This window comes from Canis aureus, chromosome 8 (genome assembly GCF_053574225.1).
Source record: "Canis aureus isolate CA01 chromosome 8, VMU_Caureus_v.1.0, whole genome shotgun sequence".
Classification (NCBI taxonomy): Eukaryota; Metazoa; Chordata; class Mammalia; order Carnivora; family Canidae; genus Canis; species Canis aureus.
The window spans coordinates 21,665,171-21,683,813 of record NC_135618.1 but is presented as its reverse complement, the minus strand read 5'-3'; the positions used below and the strand labels follow the sequence as shown (position 1 = coordinate 21,683,813).

General features: G+C 34.9%; 2 protein-coding genes across 3 annotated transcripts in view; one reads left to right on the top strand and one right to left on the bottom strand.

Annotated features, from left to right (window-relative positions):
- The first annotated feature begins 262 nt into the window (after positions 1-262).
- On the top strand, positions 263-17,271 carry TMED5 (transmembrane p24 trafficking protein 5). 2 transcript variants are annotated; one of them, XM_077905477.1, is made up of 6 exons: positions 263-585; positions 6,253-6,350; positions 11,160-11,343; positions 13,425-13,471; positions 14,168-14,175; positions 14,325-14,523. In XM_077905477.1, the coding sequence occupies exons 1-6, from the start codon at positions 397-399 to the stop codon at positions 14,384-14,386; spliced, it is 588 nt and encodes a 195-aa protein (XP_077761603.1). In that variant the 5' UTR covers positions 263-396; the 3' UTR covers positions 14,387-14,523. The 2 variants fall into 2 exon arrangements, with proteins under 2 accessions (XP_077761603.1, XP_077761602.1); XM_077905476.1 differs by lacking the exons at positions 13,425-13,471; positions 14,168-14,175 and having other exon boundaries at positions 14,325-17,271.
- MTF2 (metal response element binding transcription factor 2) overlaps positions 402-18,643 on the bottom strand; it is a 93,118-nt gene continuing 74,876 nt past the window's right edge. Inside the window, exons 20-21 of the transcript XR_013384372.1 lie at positions 9,544-17,466; positions 402-1,371 (exon numbers count right to left, since the gene is read on the bottom strand). The gene's annotated coding sequence lies outside the window, so the exon portion shown is untranslated. The remainder of the gene's footprint in view (positions 1,372-9,543; positions 17,467-18,643) is intronic.

Below are 18,643 nucleotides of genomic sequence, written 5' to 3'. Positions count from 1 at the left end.
TCGGGGATCGTGGTCTGCGAGCGCGTCCAGGCCCGCTCGCCCGGAACTACATTTCCCATAATTACCTCTCAGACGTGCGTTGGTGTGAGGGAAGCCCTGGGAACCGGCCTCCCGCGGGTGAGGCGGGGCGCGCGCACGCGGGGCCTGAGGGGGCCGAGACCGAGGAGGGTGCGGAAAAGGACTGCTGGCCCCGCCCCTCGGTCCCTACCCTGCGGAGGCCGGCGTTTCCCGCTCGGAGGGATTCCGTGCCGCCGTCGCGGCCGCCGCGCGGGGTTTCTTCAGGCTCCAGGTTTCCCTGCCAACCACGAGGAGTCGAGCGGGGGGAGGAAAAGCGGCGCCTGGGTGAACCCCCCACACCTCCCGCGTCGCTTCCAGCCCGAGATCGCCCCGGAAGGGATGGGCGACAACACCTGGCTGCCCTGCCCGGTGCTCCTCCTGGCCGGTCTGCTCCCAGCGCTGCTGCCGGGGACGGCCAGCTTCACGCCCTCCTTGGACAGCGACTTCACGTTCACCCTTCCGGCCGGCCAGAAGGAGTGCTTCTACCAGCCCATGCCCCCGAAGGCCTCGCTGGAGATCGAGTACCAAGTAAGTGCGGACGGCGAGCCGGCCTCCTTTCTTTATCCCAGCTACCCTGGGTCTCCGCCTCTCACCCGCTTGGAAACTTCTTGGGGACCGCCCGGGGGGTGGAGAGGCGACGGCCGCCCGGGTAGCCGGCGGCTCCGCGCAGGCGCGCGAGGCTCGGCCCGCCTGGGCCCGGGGACCGACAAGTTAGGCGGGACCTGGAACGGACTACCCGCCCTCTCCCCTCTCCTCCGGTCGGAAAGAGGCCAGCGCTGGCGATCTCGGTGCTTTTTCCCCTTTGTTCCACAATTCGCGCATCGCCTTGCTGACCAGCACATGTCCCAGTACTGGGAATTTCGCAATACAGGACTGGTAAACACGTTCTCCTTCATCATTGGAGGAGATGATGACACTTGTTTTGTTACCCCTATCACGCTCGCCCAATTCCGGTGTTATAAATCTTCACGGTCATTGCTTCGCTTAAGGATCTCTGAATTGTGAACTTGTGACCAAATTCCATTTTGGAATATTTTTAAAGGAGCTCTTGAAGGTATTTGATGTATACCAATACATTGCCTTCTCAGTTATCGATTTGGTTTTCAATCAAAGCAATATTTAATTGTATATTAAAACTTTATAACCTTTCATTCATCCTTGTAAGCATTTCTCCCATATCATTGTTTGAGTATCTTCACAATATTATGTAAGGATGTGCCCTAATTTTATGTAGTCATTGTGGTAGAGGGTAGTAATTTCTAAGAAGAAATCTTGTTAGTTCCACACAGCTAATTCTGAGGTTTCTGGGTAGTACTGGAAAAAAAAGAAAAAAAAAAAAAAAAAAAAAAGGATTCGTTGGTGTGGTTCACCTTTTAATTTTTTCACAAATTAATTTATAATCAGATGGTAATTTTTTTAAGTTGATGTAAAGGATTTTTTCAACATTTACTGTCGCGTATAGAGCAAAGTAAAAAAGTTGTGTAGAATTTTCATCGGAAAGAACTTTAGAATTATATTTAAGGTAAGCAATAGAGAGGGCAGTATCTAAAGTGACAGCAAAACTGAGGCTAGAACGCAACATTTCTTGATCTCCAATGTAGTTCAAAAGTTGTTACCATGCACCAGTAATGGGGTTGGGGAGTACGGATAAGATGACCAGCTAGGACAGGGACAAAAAAAAAGTCCCTGTTTTCAAGGATCTTATTATTTAAGGGATACTGGCTAATAGCTAATTTCAATAAAGTATGGTTAAGTGCTGTTAGAGGAGAGCCACTTCTCTGGTGTTTCAGAACAGGATTCCTGGAGAAAATAAATTTGAATCTGGAAAGATGCTTAAGTGAGACAAGAATGCAAGGAAGGAGGGGCATTTCAGGAAAAGGAAAAAAAAAAAAGAATAGTTCTAAAAATCCAAGTGTGTTTTGTTGGTGGGCAGTATGTGGACACAAGTGCTGAATTTTTATTAGACTTGAAAACGGATGAAGCCTAGGGTGAGAGTAGAAGTAAAAGGGATTGGAAAGGTCAGGAGGCTGGATCGGGGATCATGAATCTTAAACCTTTGTGTGCCATACTGAGTGGCTGCTTTGCCCTTGTTCTGTACAAGGGCCACTGAAGATATAAGCAGCATGGAACAGTCAGAAATGTCTTTCAGGTAGATCACTGAATACAGTGTGGAAAATGGATTTAAGGAGGGCAAAATTAGAGGCAAGGAAACCCAACTGGGGGTTAGTGAAATAATCCAGGTAAGAAAACTATTTTATTTGAAAATTCCTTAGTACTTACCCAGGTATTAAGGAGGAAATGTATATTAACTACTGATCTCTTAAATGATTATGATATGAGACCTCTAGAGATAAAATGCTTAGGTTGAAATCCTGTCACTTACTACCTATGTGATTGAACAGGTTACTTAATCTCTCACTTGTAAAATAGAGATAATAGTAATTACCTCATAGAGTTGACTTGAAAAAAAATGACACTAGTAAATATGTAGTGAATGTTAGTTTTTCTACATTTACACTTCTAGAATTAATATAGCTTGCCTGGTTTGGCTTTATATTCTGCATCTTTAGTCAATCTTTTTTTTAATTATTTTATTTTTATTTTTAATTTTTAAAATTTATTTATGATAGTCACACAGAGAGAGAGAGAGGCAAAGACATAGGCAGAGGGAGAAGCAGGCTCCATGCATGGGGAGCCCGACGCGGGATTCGATCCCGGGTCTCCAGAATCGCGCCCTGGACCAAAGGCAGGCGCCAAACCCCTGCGCCACTCAGGGATCCCTCAATCTTTTTTTTTTTTTTTTAAGATTTTATTTATTTATTCATGAGAGAGACAGAGACACAGGCAGAGGGAGAAGCAGGCTCCATGCAGGGAGCCCGACATGGGACCCAGATCTCCAGGATCACATCACACCCTGGGCCAAAGGCAGCGCTAAACCGCTGAGCCACCCAGGCCACCCATCTTTAGTCCATCTTAAAGGGAGTGTTCCCCCCCACAAAGCATTCCTTCTAAACGACTTAATTGTTTTGATTGAGGAGAGAAGTAAAATGATTTAATGTCTGGTCCTAGATAATATTGAGGGGTTTGTAAGGTAAGAGATAATCCTCAACTTTTCGTTTGCATTTTTCAACTCCATGATTAATTTTCCAGTAACAACAAGCTTACTGCTTTTTGTCATTTTTTAAATGTCAGGGAACAGACACTCCAGACACTGCCCTTGGATTACTGTGACATATTGAAAATTTTTAACCGTTTCTTACTTTTCAGGTTTAAGAGGACACTTTTATTAAAATAATTGACCTGCCTCACATTTCATTAAGTTTTTGAAAACTTTAAGTGTCAATCAGCATATCTTATGAGTAAACTAGATCATTCAATTAACTTTTTAAAATCATTGTTGAGTGCTTAATTTGTGGGAGCACTATGCTAAGTGTTATGGATATAATGGTGAGTAAAAATACAGTCCTTGTTCTCATACAGTCTAGTATGGTGGAAGACAGTGATCAAATTGTTACACAAATAAATGTAACATTGTAACTCTAATAAGTGCTATGAAGGTAGGCATATACAACTATGAGAAGATTTAACAGGAGGACTTAATTTTCATCTTCTTGAGAGAAGACATTCCAGAAGTAGAGTTCAGATCTATATAAAAATCAGTCTTATTAGGCATAAGGGGGTGATTAGAACAAGGTGATTGGTAAAAAGAATACCATGTGCCAAGGCACTGAGGAAGAAGACAGAAGAAACCCTTTGAGGAACTGAAAGACTGTTACAACAATAGTACAGAACCTGAGAGTGGCTGGCACTTGTCATCCTCAGGGAAATCATCAGGAAGTTTAGTTTCTGATTATGGTGTTTTTTTAAATAAATATTTTCTATTTTAAAATTGTGTTTTGTATATTCTTAAGTTATCTTCTGTGTTCATCCCAGAACACAGATAAATGATAAAAATAACATTTTTAACAACTTCTTTATACATGACAGCCACTACCAATTGTATCTTTTAATTTCTGTTTTCCTGAAACATTTGTTTGGTTTTGTTAGATCTCTTATTTTCTGATTTAATGGGTATCTTTTTTTCGGGTTTTTAGAGGATAATTTTGAGTAATTCTATTAAAATGCTTTGAGTCCTTGGACATCTGAAAATGGCTTTACTTTTTGCTTTTACTTTGGTAAATACAATTTTTTATTTTACTTGAGATCATTGAAGACATGACTCCATTATGGTTTTTTGCATCTAGTGTTTTAAGAATTCTGACTCCAATCCCAATTATTTATTTTCTTTTTTTTTTTTTTTTTTTTAAGATTTATTCATGAGAGACAGAGAGAGAACAAAGACAGGCTGAGGGAGAAGCAGGCTCCATGCAGGAAGCCCGATGTGGGACTCGATCCCAGGACCCCGGGATCACGACCTGAGCCAAAGGCAGATGCTCAACCACTGAGCCACCCAGGCATCCCATTCAATCCCAATTCTTATTTTATAGTTCTCTATTATCATTGGAAGTTTCTAGGTTGTTCTTTTTAAATCCTTTGGGAAAGTCAGTAGGATTTTTATCTTTATTCATTTATCCTGCTTCACATCTATTAGCCCATTCCAGTCTAAAGACTTTTTTTCTCTTTTGAAACAAGAATTTTTGTCCCTTATTTGATGATTTCCTATCTTTGTTTCTCTTGGTTCTCTTTGAAATGCTTGTTAGCTATTTGAAATGTTTAGCTTTGTCCTTCACAAAGGGTCTTACCGCTGTTCTCATACTTTTCATGTACTTTTTCAACTTGTTCTGAGAATTCCCTGGTTCCTTCTAGTTCGCTGATTTTTAGTCTCTACCCATATTCATTTTGCTGTCATTACATTTATTAAGGCTTTATCTTGGCAACACATTTTTTATGTTTTTAACTTATTTTTCATACCAGCAACCTCATTTTTTATGAATTATACATTTTTGAATTTCTCTGAGGATGTACAAGGAAACATTTTTCAGTCTGTTTATATTAACTATTTTTTCAGAATTTGATCCTCTCAATAAAACCAATAGCATGAAAAAGAGGGTATTGATTTCAACAAATGTACTTCTCTAGTCTGTTTCAGTGAGGATTTTGAGATTGATAGCTATTGGTAGCCAGATACATCCTTTGCTCAGCCATTGGTGCCTAGAATATCTTCCAGAAATTCCTCACTCTTCATGCCTGTTAACAGTCTTCCTAGATTTCCAGTGTTGTTATGGATTATTTGTATCATTATGTATTTTCTTCTTTTTATTGGGATTTGAAGAGAATTATGTATATTTACCTAGCTATTTGAAACTACTTCTGTTGATAAGTAGAGCACAGCAATAGGTAATTTTTTATATCATTCCATTAAAACCACCAAGAAAAATAAAATGGAGTGTTAAATAAGAAAAAGAGTAGTTATCAGAGGAAAATTGCTGAGTTCAAATTTTGAGTGCCATTCATCGACTGTATTACCTTGAAAAAAGTATTTCTCTGTCTTCATTTTTTTGTTTTTTTCTGTTTGTTCTGTTGATTTTTCTGTTTATTTTACTGAGAACAGTAATAAGACCTACCTCTTAGAGTTGTTGTGAGGAAATTAACTCACACAAAGCACTTTAAACAATGTGTGGGACATAATGTAATTGTTAGCTATCATCATTATTTTGGGATTGTAAAGGAACAGATTGTGTTCCCTGGCCAGTAAGCAAATAGTCTACTTGGAATATTCAGTTGATATGGCTGAGTAATAGGTGAATGCACTGAAGAAGTCAACTGGAGTCAAATCATGGAAGTTGTGAGTTCCAGGTTAAGAACTAGCTAATTATTTTACTGAAGAGGAAACAAACTCAGAAAAGTTACATAGCATGCTCTAAATTGCCTAAGTAAAAAGGTCTACTATTTGAACTCCCATCTGTGTTTCTTCCACCCTACAGGACTTCTCAGTGAAGGCACCATTTTAGGAAGATTATTTCAAAAATATTTATAAGGCCTAAATTTAGGTGATAGCAACAAGAATTGAATTGGATTGGATGATCCAATTCATGAAATGGAATGGAATTGGATGATCTTTTTGCTCCTTTCTAGCTCTTACATGCATCTTTACCTCTCTAGGTTTGGAAAAAAAATCTTTTCATCATATGATCTACTTTATATATTTTTTAGTTTCAGAATTTGTAATGTGTTCTCTTTTGTGCTTTTCTATAGGTTTTAGATGGAGCAGGATTAGATATTGACTTCCATCTTGCCTCTCCAGAGGGAAGAACCTTAGTTTTTGAACAAAGAAAATCAGATGGAGTTCACACGTAAGTGATCTTTAAGTTGAGTTCCTGGGGGGGCGGGGGGGGGGATGGGTCATACCAAGGGGTTATCTGCAAGGTAGGGAAATTTAGCACACTTGATGCAAACATCAGTATTAAATGATTCCATATGAACATTTTAAACAGTCCTCAATAGTAGTCTATCATAATCTAAAGTGTTTTCCATTAATTTTTTTCTCTTTTTTTTAGGCATTTTGTATTGATACTAAATTTTTTCTTTGCTTTGGTTAAATAAGATGAGTATGCCCTAGATGTTGCATTCAGTCTATTGTGACATTTAAACCTGTCTGACTAGCACAACCTTTCCATTTTAAGGTATACATACCTGTTCCAGGTATGTATCCTATAGTTTCTTGAGCTGCTGGCTATCTCATCTTTGCTATTTACTTTCTTAAAAAAAACAAGCACAGTACATCTTTGTGCATATGTGTGGTGTGTGTATGTAAAAGTTTTTTTTTTTTTTCAAATCAGACCTCATTCTTTTTAGATTATTAGAAGATGTGATAGTAAAAGATCTGACCATAGGAAACCAGAAAGAAAATAACTTGTTATAAGTTTAGAGTTTGACAACAGCTCTCTTAATCTCATTTCTCTTTTTTCATATCTCAGTGGTGTGTTTCCCTGTTCATTCTATTATTTTACTATAGCACTTTGTTTACTCATGTTATTGCATTAAAACTCAACTGTGAGTTTACAGGAAGAAGACAAACAAATACGGTCTAATATTTGCCATAAACTAGGCTTTGCATTTTATATGCTTCTAAATTAATCATTCCAGCCCACTGTGAGAGATTCTTTGATTCGCCAATTCCCATTTTACAGACAAAGAGGCTCAGAGAAGTTAAATAAGTCTGCAGGGATACACATTAAGAGGAGGAAGCAGGATGGATCAGAATTCTTGCTTTTTACCATACAATGCTTAGAACATCTCTGGCACATAGCACTATGTAAGTACTAGTTATTATAGTTACTGGTTTTTGTTAACCAGCATACTTGGCATGTAATTGATAGTAAATGCTAAATAAATGTATGAATGAATGAGAGGAAAAATAATACTCTTTTCAAAGTGTTTTATTTTTATTTTTTATTTAACTTAAAACTTTTTGTTTTTTAATTTTTAATGGCTCTTTTAAGTTTTTATTTAAAAATTTTTAAATTTCTTATTCATTTTTTTATTAAAGTGCTTTTTAAAATGGCATTTTACCTGTGCAGAACTCAGAAAAAATATTTGTATAAACTATTAATAAAATAGAGAAACAGTAATTTAAAAAGTTAGTTTATATACTTGGAGCTATATTTCTTCTTTGATAGTTACATGAACAGAAACTAAAAATGTAGCTTTTCTTCAAATTTCAGAATATTGAAAATCTGTAGAATTTCTGTCATTTTTTTTCTCCAATTTTCTCCTTTCCTTTAGAGATAATTTAAGATTAACTGTTAAGGAGAAAATATCTTATTGCTTTCTTGCATGGAATTACCTCTCATTAAACCAGTGGGAGAAAAAAAATGAGTTTATAAGAGTTCACATTTACTGAATTCTTTTGATGTGCCAGGCTACTGTTCTAAGCACTTTGTATTTATTAAATTTTTTTATTATTCACCACAGCCCTATGAGGTACATGGTATTATCATTTTATCAATAAAGAAATTGAGGCATAGAGCACTAAAATAAGTTAACAAAAGTTACACAGCTAGCAAACAGCAAAGCCAGGATTTAAAATCAGGCTGTCCAGTTCACTCTTAATCACTGCACCAAATTTACAAGTCTACTTTCTAAAAAATCAGATTTAAACAAAATTTTATCTTGAACTATATTAACTTTTTAAAGGCAACTAAAATATCTGTTATTTCGGTGTTATGGCACCGAAGTAGTTTTTTTTCTTAAATCCTTAAAACAAATAGTGTCCTTCCAGAAGGCAGGGTTAGTAAAAATGTCTCCAAACAACTGTAAACAACTTAAGTGATACCTTTGGCTGGCACTTCCAGAAATGAGAAGTCTGTGTGTGTGTGTGTGTTTCTATACAACTGAATTAGTATCACCATAACTCACACCATAACTTACCCTTTCTGGACTATTTCTTTTCTTTTTGTTTAAGATTTTATTTATTCATTTGAGAGAGAGTGTGTGTGTGTGCACTAGTAGAGGGGAGAGGCCGAGGGAGAGGGAGAAGCAGACTCGCCATGGAGCAGAGAGCTCTACTTTGGGCTCAGTCCCAGGACCTGGAGATCATGACCTGAGCTGAAGGCAGAAGTTTAACCGTCTGCGCCACCCAGACTACTTATGCTCTTTATTCTACTTGAATAAACTCTGGACTACTTATGCTCTTTATTCTACTTGAAAGGAAAATTAACTCTGTGCCATTTTTATTTGGATAGTATTTTATATCATTTGTACTAATAAAGTTCCTTTCTACTAAAAGCAGTCAACATATATTTAGAAAGAGATTAGTATAGAAATGACTATGTTAATAAAACATCTCTGGACTACTTATGCTCTTTATTCTACTTGAAAGGAAAATTAACTCTGTGCCCTCTCTGGACTACTTATGCTCTTTATTCTACTTGAAAGGAAAATTAACTCTGTGCCATTTTTATTTGGATAGTATTTTATATCATTTGTACTAATAAAGTTCCTTTCTACTAAAAGCAGTCAACATATATTTAGAAAGAGATTAGTATAGAAATGACTATGTTAATAAAACATCTTTTTTCATACACATGCTGAAGCTCATACACGAGTCAGTGCTTTTCAAACTTTTCATTTTTTACTTTTGTCCTCATGCAACCTTTCCAGACTTTTCTGCCTTAGCATCACCCCATGAAATTTTAAAACCAGTTTTTGTACCGTATGTGTATCTGTACTTCACGTATAAAAAGAATAGGTACAAAGCTTCCCCTTTTAATCCAATGCAGGGTTAAGAATGGCTAAATAAAGTTGAGTTAAATAAAATTAAGACTAAACAAGGGATCCCTGGGTGGCGCAGCGGTTTAGCGCCTGTCTTTGGCCCAGGGCGCGATCCTGGAGACCTGGGATCGAATCCCACGTCGGGCTCCCGGTGCATGGAGCCTGCTTCTCCCTCTGCCTGTGTCTCTGCCTCTCTCTCTCTCTCTCTCTCTCTGTGACTATCATAAATAAATTAAAAAAAAAAAATTAAGACTAAACAAAATTAAGGGGCACCTGGGTGGCTCAAAGCATCTGCTTTTGGCTCAAGTTATGATCCCGGGGTCCTGGGATGGAGCCCCACGTCTGCCACTGGCTCAGCGAAGAATCTGCTTCTCCCTCTCCTCTCTCTCTCAGCTTCTACCCCTGCTCATGTTCTCTCTCTCTGTATCTGTCTAAAATGAATCAATAAAATCTTAAAAAAAAAAAAAAGAAAATTAAGAGTTAAATTTAAAAGTGATTAACATTGAACTTTATATAATAATAGTTATAACATTTTTTTTCCTTTTAAAATTGTTCCACATTGTATTCGCCAGTATATTCTTCATGCTTCTTCCAAAGGTTAAATACATCTGCAAGACAAAGGTTGGTCATGACTGAGGAGATTGCAAGGAATGCAGACAGGCTCTGAGCAGTATTATAGAAAAGAAAGATCAATTAACATGAGAGTCAGAAAACCAAGCTTCATCTATGCCTATGACAGACTGTGTGATCATAGGCAAGTATTTTAATTTATGTGAACCTTATACTTACCTCGAAAAGGTCAATTATACCTACTTCCAAATATGATGGTAAGGATTAAAGGAACTAGAATATATGAAAGCAGTGTGTAAATTATGAAGGGGTATATAAGTCTTGGCTATTTTTTATTTATAGGATATTAAGATCCAATTAAATTGCTGAGCATTTCTTTCTTATTCTTTAAGTTGGAAATAAGGGTAAAAAAGAAGCAAAGATTGGCTTAAAAAGATCACATGTTGTAGTCACAAGGCTATAGAAAATAATATAAGCCACCTCGGTTTAAGCAGTCCAGTGTATTGGAGATAAAACTTCAAAATCATTTAGAGCAACCTTTTATGAACAGTCACAACAAAAACTAAAACCTGATTAGAACCTTTTTTGTAGTCAGCAGTAAATGCCATTAGCCTATGCAATACTTTGCTTGTTAAAGTTGCCACAAATAAATTAGGAAACCACTTTGCCAAATTAACTGTGCCCAGGCCAATTATCTTGAATGTGAAACTAATGAGACCAAGATATAAGTTTAACTTAGATGTGAGTGGCATTTATTCAGTAAAAGTAATGCCAGGAGAGTAAAGCTCTATTTGTTTTAGCAACTGATCCCTAACCTTTGTAAACTATGTTATGAAGATGTTCTTAATCAGTAGGAGGCCTGGAAGAAAGCATTTAGAACAATCTATCACTGCTTTAAAAAAAAAAAAAGTCATTTTAGAGAGTAAACTCAAAGGGATGTTTGTGGTCATATTTGCCTATGAATTGAACTCATGATAAATTAGTGTTAATAATGTATAAATATTAAAGGTCATTGTGAGGTATCATGTACCTATGTTTTTTTAATGTTTTTAATCCTATCCTTTTCCAAAGATTAGGTCAAGATCTTTTGCCATAATTTCCTGAGTAAATGCCAAGCACATCTAAGTTGCAACTACTTATCTATTTATATATATATTTCCAGGTTGCCTCTTTCCCAAGAAATAATCTTTCAATACTAAGGAAGTCTTTATATCAGCAAAATGTTCAGTCACTAAAAACCATGTTATTTCTTCTCTTACAGTTTTTCCTTTGATCCCAAAGAGAAGTACAGATAAAGACATACACTTTTTTTAATGCAGGGTAGAGACTGAAGATGGTGACTACATGTTCTGCTTTGATAATACATTCAGCACCATTTCTGAGAAGGTGATTTTCTTTGAATTAATCCTGGATAATATGGGAGAACAGGAGCAAGAGCAAGAGGACTGGAAGAAATATATTACTGGCACAGACATGTTGGACATGAAACTGGAAGACATTCTGGTCAGTATGGTCTTTTAATAAATAAAAATTATCCAGAGATATGACTGTGTGACAGGCACTGAAATAAGCATTTTCTCTGCATTATCTCATGTAATCTTTACTTAACTCTGTGAGGATTATTTATTTCTATTTTTCCAATGACAGTTTTGGCTTGGGGAGATTAATGTAATAATCTATAGCATGCTTGCACATAAAAAAAAAGTGAGCAGTTAACACTTAAGATGATGTATAGGCATTTTTCCCACAGCATAGTTTTTATAACATGAAATTGGATATTACATGACTAATTTGGGAACACTGTTTACTCAGACCAGACCTAGCAGTTATCAGAAACTATGACTACATTCAGGAGTAAAAACTTTTAGAATATGGCTTGTTTGAATTGCTTTATACTTTATCATTAACGTGCATAATGAAATGTGCATGTGTAAGAACTTATTTGCTTATAATAATACTGGTGAGTGGGGAAAAGGTCATTACCCTTCAGCCACAGGTAGATGTAATCAAATGATAGAATTTACTGAGTGGTATTTGTAAATAGCATTTATAGCTGTATTATAGAAATTCCTGCAGAAGAAATAATACGGTCATTGCAAATTAAAATTGTAATCTCTAATACTCTTATAACCTGAACTTTTCTAAAATAACGTATTTTGATCACTTGAGGTTTATTCAGTGTCTAGGGATGCTCAGTGGTTGAGTGTCTGCCTTTGGCTCAGAGCATGATCCCGTGGTCCCGGAATGGAGTCCTGCATCGGGCTCCCTCCATGGAGCCTGCTTCTCCCTCTGCTTCTCTCTCTCTGTCTCTCACATGAATAAATAAATAAAATCTTAAAAAATAAAAAATAAAAAAATTAAACAGTGTATAGCACAATAAATGTTAGTTTTCTTACCTTTTCCACTGGTATTACTATACAAAACTGAAAGGATTAAGTTTGATTAGTATGAATTTTTACATGACCGTTTTTAATCTCACCATAATTTCCAATGTATATATCTTGTAAATTTCAGTCATATTAACTTATTCTTCCGTTTTAAATTTATTTTGCCAGCAAAACACTAGTACTTATAAATTCTCAAGAGATTTAATTCATTTACATGGTTAAAAAAATTAGCCAGATTTAAATATGGCTTGAATATTTGGAGTCCTTTTTAAAGAAAATGTTTTTCAAGAGCTTTATTTCCTTCTTTTATTTTACTTATTTATTCATGAAACACATAGGCAAAGGGAGAAGCAGGTCCCTGTGGGGAGCCCAATGTGGGACTTGATCCCAGGACTCCGGGATCACAACCTAAGCCAAAGGCAGCTCAAACGCTAAGCCACTCAGGTATCCCTGAAGAGCTTCATTTCCCCAAAATTTTGTATCATAACAGCAAACTTTTATAAATAATTTTGTATTTGACTGTCATTGCTGTAATATTGAAAAGAACTATGCATGATCTTTTTATTTGGGAACCTGAATTCCTTATTTTTCTAGAAAATATTTGCATTTACTAGGTTACAGTTGCTTTACAAATAAGTCCAAATAACAAATATTACACTTTGTAGTTTTGTAGGTTTAGCAGGACAGTCTAAAATTTTGAGTATAGTTTTTGCTTAAATAAGGATTTTAAGTAAGAAAATCCAGGAAAATCTGTTTCTAGTATTTTCTTGTTTTTGCCATAAATACAGTTGACCCCAGAACAATGTGTGATTGAACTATGCAGGTCTACTTATACACAGATTTTTTTCAGTAAATGTAGTACAGTACTGTAGATGTATTTTCTCTTCCTTATGATTTTCTTAGTAACATTCTCATTTCTCTAGCTTACTTTATTATAGGAATACAATATATAATACATATAACACAAAATGTGTGTTGGTTGTTTATGAAAGGCTTCTGGTCAACAGTAAACTATTAGTAAAGTTTTTCAGGAATCAACGGTTTTACATGGATTTTTAACCATGCAGGGCATTAGCACCTCTAACCCCCGCGTTGTTCAAGGGTCAACTGTACTTTGACATTATTTTAAGTCTCAACTTAATTTTAACTTATATTCTTATAGCCTTTTTATAGTTTTCAAATCACTTCTCTCTCCAGGACCTTACTATAAAAATAGATTTCTCAGAAGATGTACAAGTTAGAGTGTTTTATAAATATAATCTTTGAACATTTTCATATTAAAAATAGATTATACTTTTGGATATATAATATGCATATCAGAAATTGGAATATTTTCTAATTTCACTATTATTTTCTGACATAAAAAAGTTAGCTGTTTTGTTATACACTAAATTGGACAAGAGTGATAATATTCAAAGAAAATAAACACAATGCATTATATATAAAGATAAATACCTAGAAGCTGTTATCAGGGTTTATCTGGTTTTTTTTTTTTTTTTTTTTTGGTTTATCTGGTTTTTTAAAACTTTTTATTTTTATTTTTATTTTTTTAAGATTTTATTTATTTATTCATGAGAGACACAGAGAAAGGCAGAGACACAGGCAGAGGGAGAAGCAGGCTCCATTGAGGGAGCTCGATGCGGGACTCAATCCCGGGACTCCAGGATCACACCCTGGGCCAGAGACAGGCACTAAACCGCTGAGCCACCCAGGGATCCCCTTTTTAAAACTTTTTAAAGTCTTTTTCTTATGGTTGTGAGGGCTAAGAAAGATAATATATATATAAAATTCCTGACAGTATGCCACTGAAATATATTTTCACATTATTTTCAATTTACATTAGCTTTGCTCCTGTTAAAGTTAACTATTTGCAACTGTCAAGTAACTATTTGTAAACAATTTAAATATATCAGGAGAACTATTACATAAACCTACAGAAGATTTTTAGGTAATCCAAGTAGTTCTTGTCCCTTAATTAAAATTGTGTTTGAATATAAAACTAATATGAATGTCCGGGTACTGTGTGAGTCACATGTTTAAATTAACTTAAAATTACTGAGCATTCTTTTATAGTAAAATTATTTTATTTATCTCCAGGAATCCATCAACAGTATCAAGGCCAGACTAAGCAAAAGTGGCCATATCCAGACTCTGCTTAGAGCATTTGAAGCCCGTGATCGAAACATACAAGAAAGCAACTTTGATAGAGTCAACTTCTGGTCTATGGTTAACTTAGTGGTAATGGTGGTGGTGTCAGCCATTCAAGTTTATATGCTAAAGAGTCTATTTGAAGATAAGAGGAAAAGTAGAACTTAAAACTTTAAAGTACTTAACATTGAAAAAAAAAAGAGAGAGACAGAAAAATGCAATACACTGTTATAATCAAGACCAATAGTCTTTTCTAAAAATGTTTTCAGGCATTACCACAGTGTGAAACAAGTATAATTTTAAGGTGAAAGGAGTCTTCTCTTTCGTCTGTGCAAGTAATCTTATTGCTTCAGTTGTACTTAAGTGTATAACAGAAATATTTTGCAGAACATAGGTATAATTGAATGAAACCATATTAATCAGCATTTTCCTAAGTTTGAAAAAATTTTCCAGCTGTCATAGGTGATTTAAATAAATGAACTTTGGTCCTAAATGCAACACCAATAATGTTTTTAAAAGATTCTCTTACCTAGAAGTTTCTTTGTAAAGGTGGCAATTATAAATTTATTGTATAATTTTTCAATATATTAAGTTCCAAATCCTCTGGAAATTACTTAATCATGGATTGGATATATCTTCAGAAGACAAAAACTCAACTTTTCTTTTCTTTTTACATATGTATCTCTCCTGTTATGTAAATAGAAGCATAGCTGTGAAAAACAGATTTGTGAGATTTCTATAACCAAATATATTTCAATTTAAAATATTAGCAAAAAGTATTGTGTACTTAGCTTAGATTCCCCAAAGGCCAACATTTTGATAATTCTTAAAAATGCTTAATTGTTACTATAATTCAACAGATTTTCTCTTTGAAATTAAATAGCTAAAGGTTGTTCAGGTTCCATAAGGACACATTTTGTCTAGTCCTTAAGTAAGACGTAGAATTTTGAAATTAAATGTGAGGGAAAATAATTTTATTTTTATATTACTATCAGCAGTGTTATGTTAGTTTTAACATCATTACTGACTTGGATGATACATTACCAGCAGTTGTGAAGAAAATATTGCTTAAAAATCTGGGCTTTACATAAATAAGTATCTCCTTTTCTGAGTTCTCAAAATCAACAAGAACAAAAAACTAACAAAAGCAATAAAGAAGAATTAAGGTAAACCTGAGAATATCTGATCAAAATTAAGTTTACTTAATAAACTCTAAGTATCTGGAATCTGATTGATTCATAATAATGACCCAATCCTAATATCATGAGACTAAATTCTAGATAATTGAAGAAACTGTACTTGGCTAGGATTTTATTTTTTATAGTTTTATTCTGTTTTGAATTGTCTTTTATTAAGTATTCAGGTACATTTTATAAAACAAACTCTACTGTAAGGTTTAGCACTGGGTACATACTTTACAATTGTTATTATAACTGATTAAATGACCTTTCTAATCACTTTATTTATTGACATTCAAGTAAGTATTGAAAACCCACAGAATCCCAAATATAAAGTCAATATGTGAATAAACCTGTGTAAAGTCTGTGCCATCCTTGCTTATTGCAGTCTGTGGAGTATTATTCAAATACTAGTAATTTAGCTACATCAGGAATTAAATAAAATTTTAGGTTATACACATTTGTAATATTGTTTAAGACAAATATGATTTAGAAACAATTTAAAAATTTGAGCATAGTACATTAGTACTGCTGGAATTCTTAATAAGCAATGATATTGAGAGAATGGTTTCATTTATTAATTTACAGTCAGAGTGGCACAAAAAGAGATTTCCCTCCTCCTTATGCCCTTGGGAAAACAAAGGTTAGATATCCCTACTCTGAAGCTCTTTAAAACTGACCTGAATGCCATATATAACTGATTACCTTAACTGGCCAAGAAAATGTTTAATTAAGTGTCCAGGAGTGCCTATAATATATGCATTCATTATAAGGACCAATAATCGCCTATGAAGAGACCTTCCCCCACCTCCTCCTGTTAAACTAATCATGAGAAGCAAACTTACCATACTAGAATAAAACAGTACAAATATAAACTACTGCATCTTTTCTAAAAAACTGTGATTAAGAATTCTACCTCTGGCTGGTTACTGTACTGTACTGATTCCTTACCAATGAATTCATTACTTTATCTACAGATGATTTATGCCACTGATTTTAAACTTGTGATTCAGTAATGTCTTACCTTATAATGGCCTTATATGGAAAACAAAGAATTTAGGAATATTGAGGACAATTTTATTTTTCTAGGAACAAAATGAAGAGTGGGAATGCGAAGAATGTTACTTGTATTAAGCAAAAAAAGCATAATTAGTGAGCAAAGAACTAAATTCTTTAATATTTCTAAAGATATTAATCTGCTTCATGGCTTTTTAAATGCCAGTATTCAATTTTGAAAGTAAAATTATGCTAAAATTAATCTACTTACCACTTAATGGCTGATTTTGTCTTTGGTTTTTAGTTACATAAACTCTTAAAATACAGTATTTAAAGCCTAGGATTTTACTAATTTGCATTTGGGTTGTTAATGATGTCTATTCTTTGATGTGAATGTTAAGGTAAAGAAGGTAAATAACGGTTGAAAACAGCATGGAAATAAATTACAAACTGAAATGTAATTTTATGTTACGTATGTTTATCCTTCGTAAGCATTGCTATTATGTCTTAAAATTAACAAAAATCGAATACATAGAATTGTAAGCATCCCCAAATAATTCTTTATCTTAAATTTCTTTAAAAAATGACTCAGCATGTAATAACTTTTCATTTTAAATATCACATCAGTGTTGCTCAAATTGCTTTAGAGTTCTGAATGGCCATATTAAATGAGCATTGAATACTGTTCTGAATATATATAATAAAAATCACAATCAAAGAAAGTCTTGTTAATCTACCAGTCATTGTAAATGCTGTCTAATCTTTAAAACCTTCATTGATCTTATCTTAGCCATGTGTGCTTTTGCTTCCGTTTGAAAACCCATAGTTCTCTGCGCTTATTGTCTATCATTTTACCTTGCATTGGAGTTCTCTTTACATGTGTTCTTATTCATCTGTTGTCCAAACATGCATTTTAACTATACAGTGATTCAAAATGTAGAGGGGAAAAAAAATGAGGCAAAGATTACTTCTGAAAATTGGAATGCTCAATAAGCCCCTAAAGAGCTTGTTCCACTCCTCTAACCCCACCCCAGAAATTGTTTAGTCTGTAACATGGCTCTAGAATCTTAATTTTTAACCAATGCAACTTGGGATTCTGGTGTTATCTTGGGTGATACTGGAAAATCAAAATTCCTTTGAGCCCATTTATCTGTAGAAATATTTTAGATAGTATCTTAACACTTGGTTAAAATCACATATGAGAGAGTCCTGTGCTTGGTGGAGGTTGTTACTGGTCAGTTCCTTCATACCATCCAGACAAGACACTCTCCTCCCACAAGCTGTTAGAATTCCTTACGCACCTTTCTGCTTCTGCATTCCCATCACTTTCAGGTGTCTGGGTTTCTGGAATGTTTGTGTCATCAGAAGCTAGAGCTATGTTACATGTAATGTCTGTCTGGGAAAAAGGTACACCATAAAGAATCCAGACCTAACATGATATTACATGAAAGAGAGCACGTTGAGGTGGGACTCTGGATCCCTGTATCTGAAAGAAAAAGGCGAGAAAATGCCAAGCAGGGAAAAATTTGGAGGTCTTCAATGTCCATGAGTCAACAGCAAAATGATAAAAGAGAATCTGTTATCCAACATGAACTCCCTTCTATATAAAGAAACTACTCCTGAATCCTGGAAGTTGTCAAGTGCAATAATTATCAGATATCAAAGAGTTTATTTCTATATTGGATATCAAGTGGGAGGAGGGACTAATAAACCTAACCTTTCTACCCTTACTTCAATTCTAAAAAAACTAGTAATACTATTTGTAGGAGAAAGCTTTAAGGCCACAGTTAAAAAGACACAGTTAAGAGTTCCATTTTGCTGAATTCTTGCCTGTTATTCAAAATCAAATTGGAAACAAAAAACCACAAAACCATTGACAATCACTCCAAAGAAAATGACACACTTAGGTATAACTCTAACAAAACATGTCCAAGATCTGTATGCTGAAAATTAGAAAAAGTTGGTAAGATTAAAGACCCAAATAAGTGGAGAAATGTACCATGTGCCATGGATTGGAAGGTCAATTCTTTCTAAATCTATAAACTTAACATAATTCCAATCAAAATCCAGCAAGGTTTCTTTTTAAGATTTATT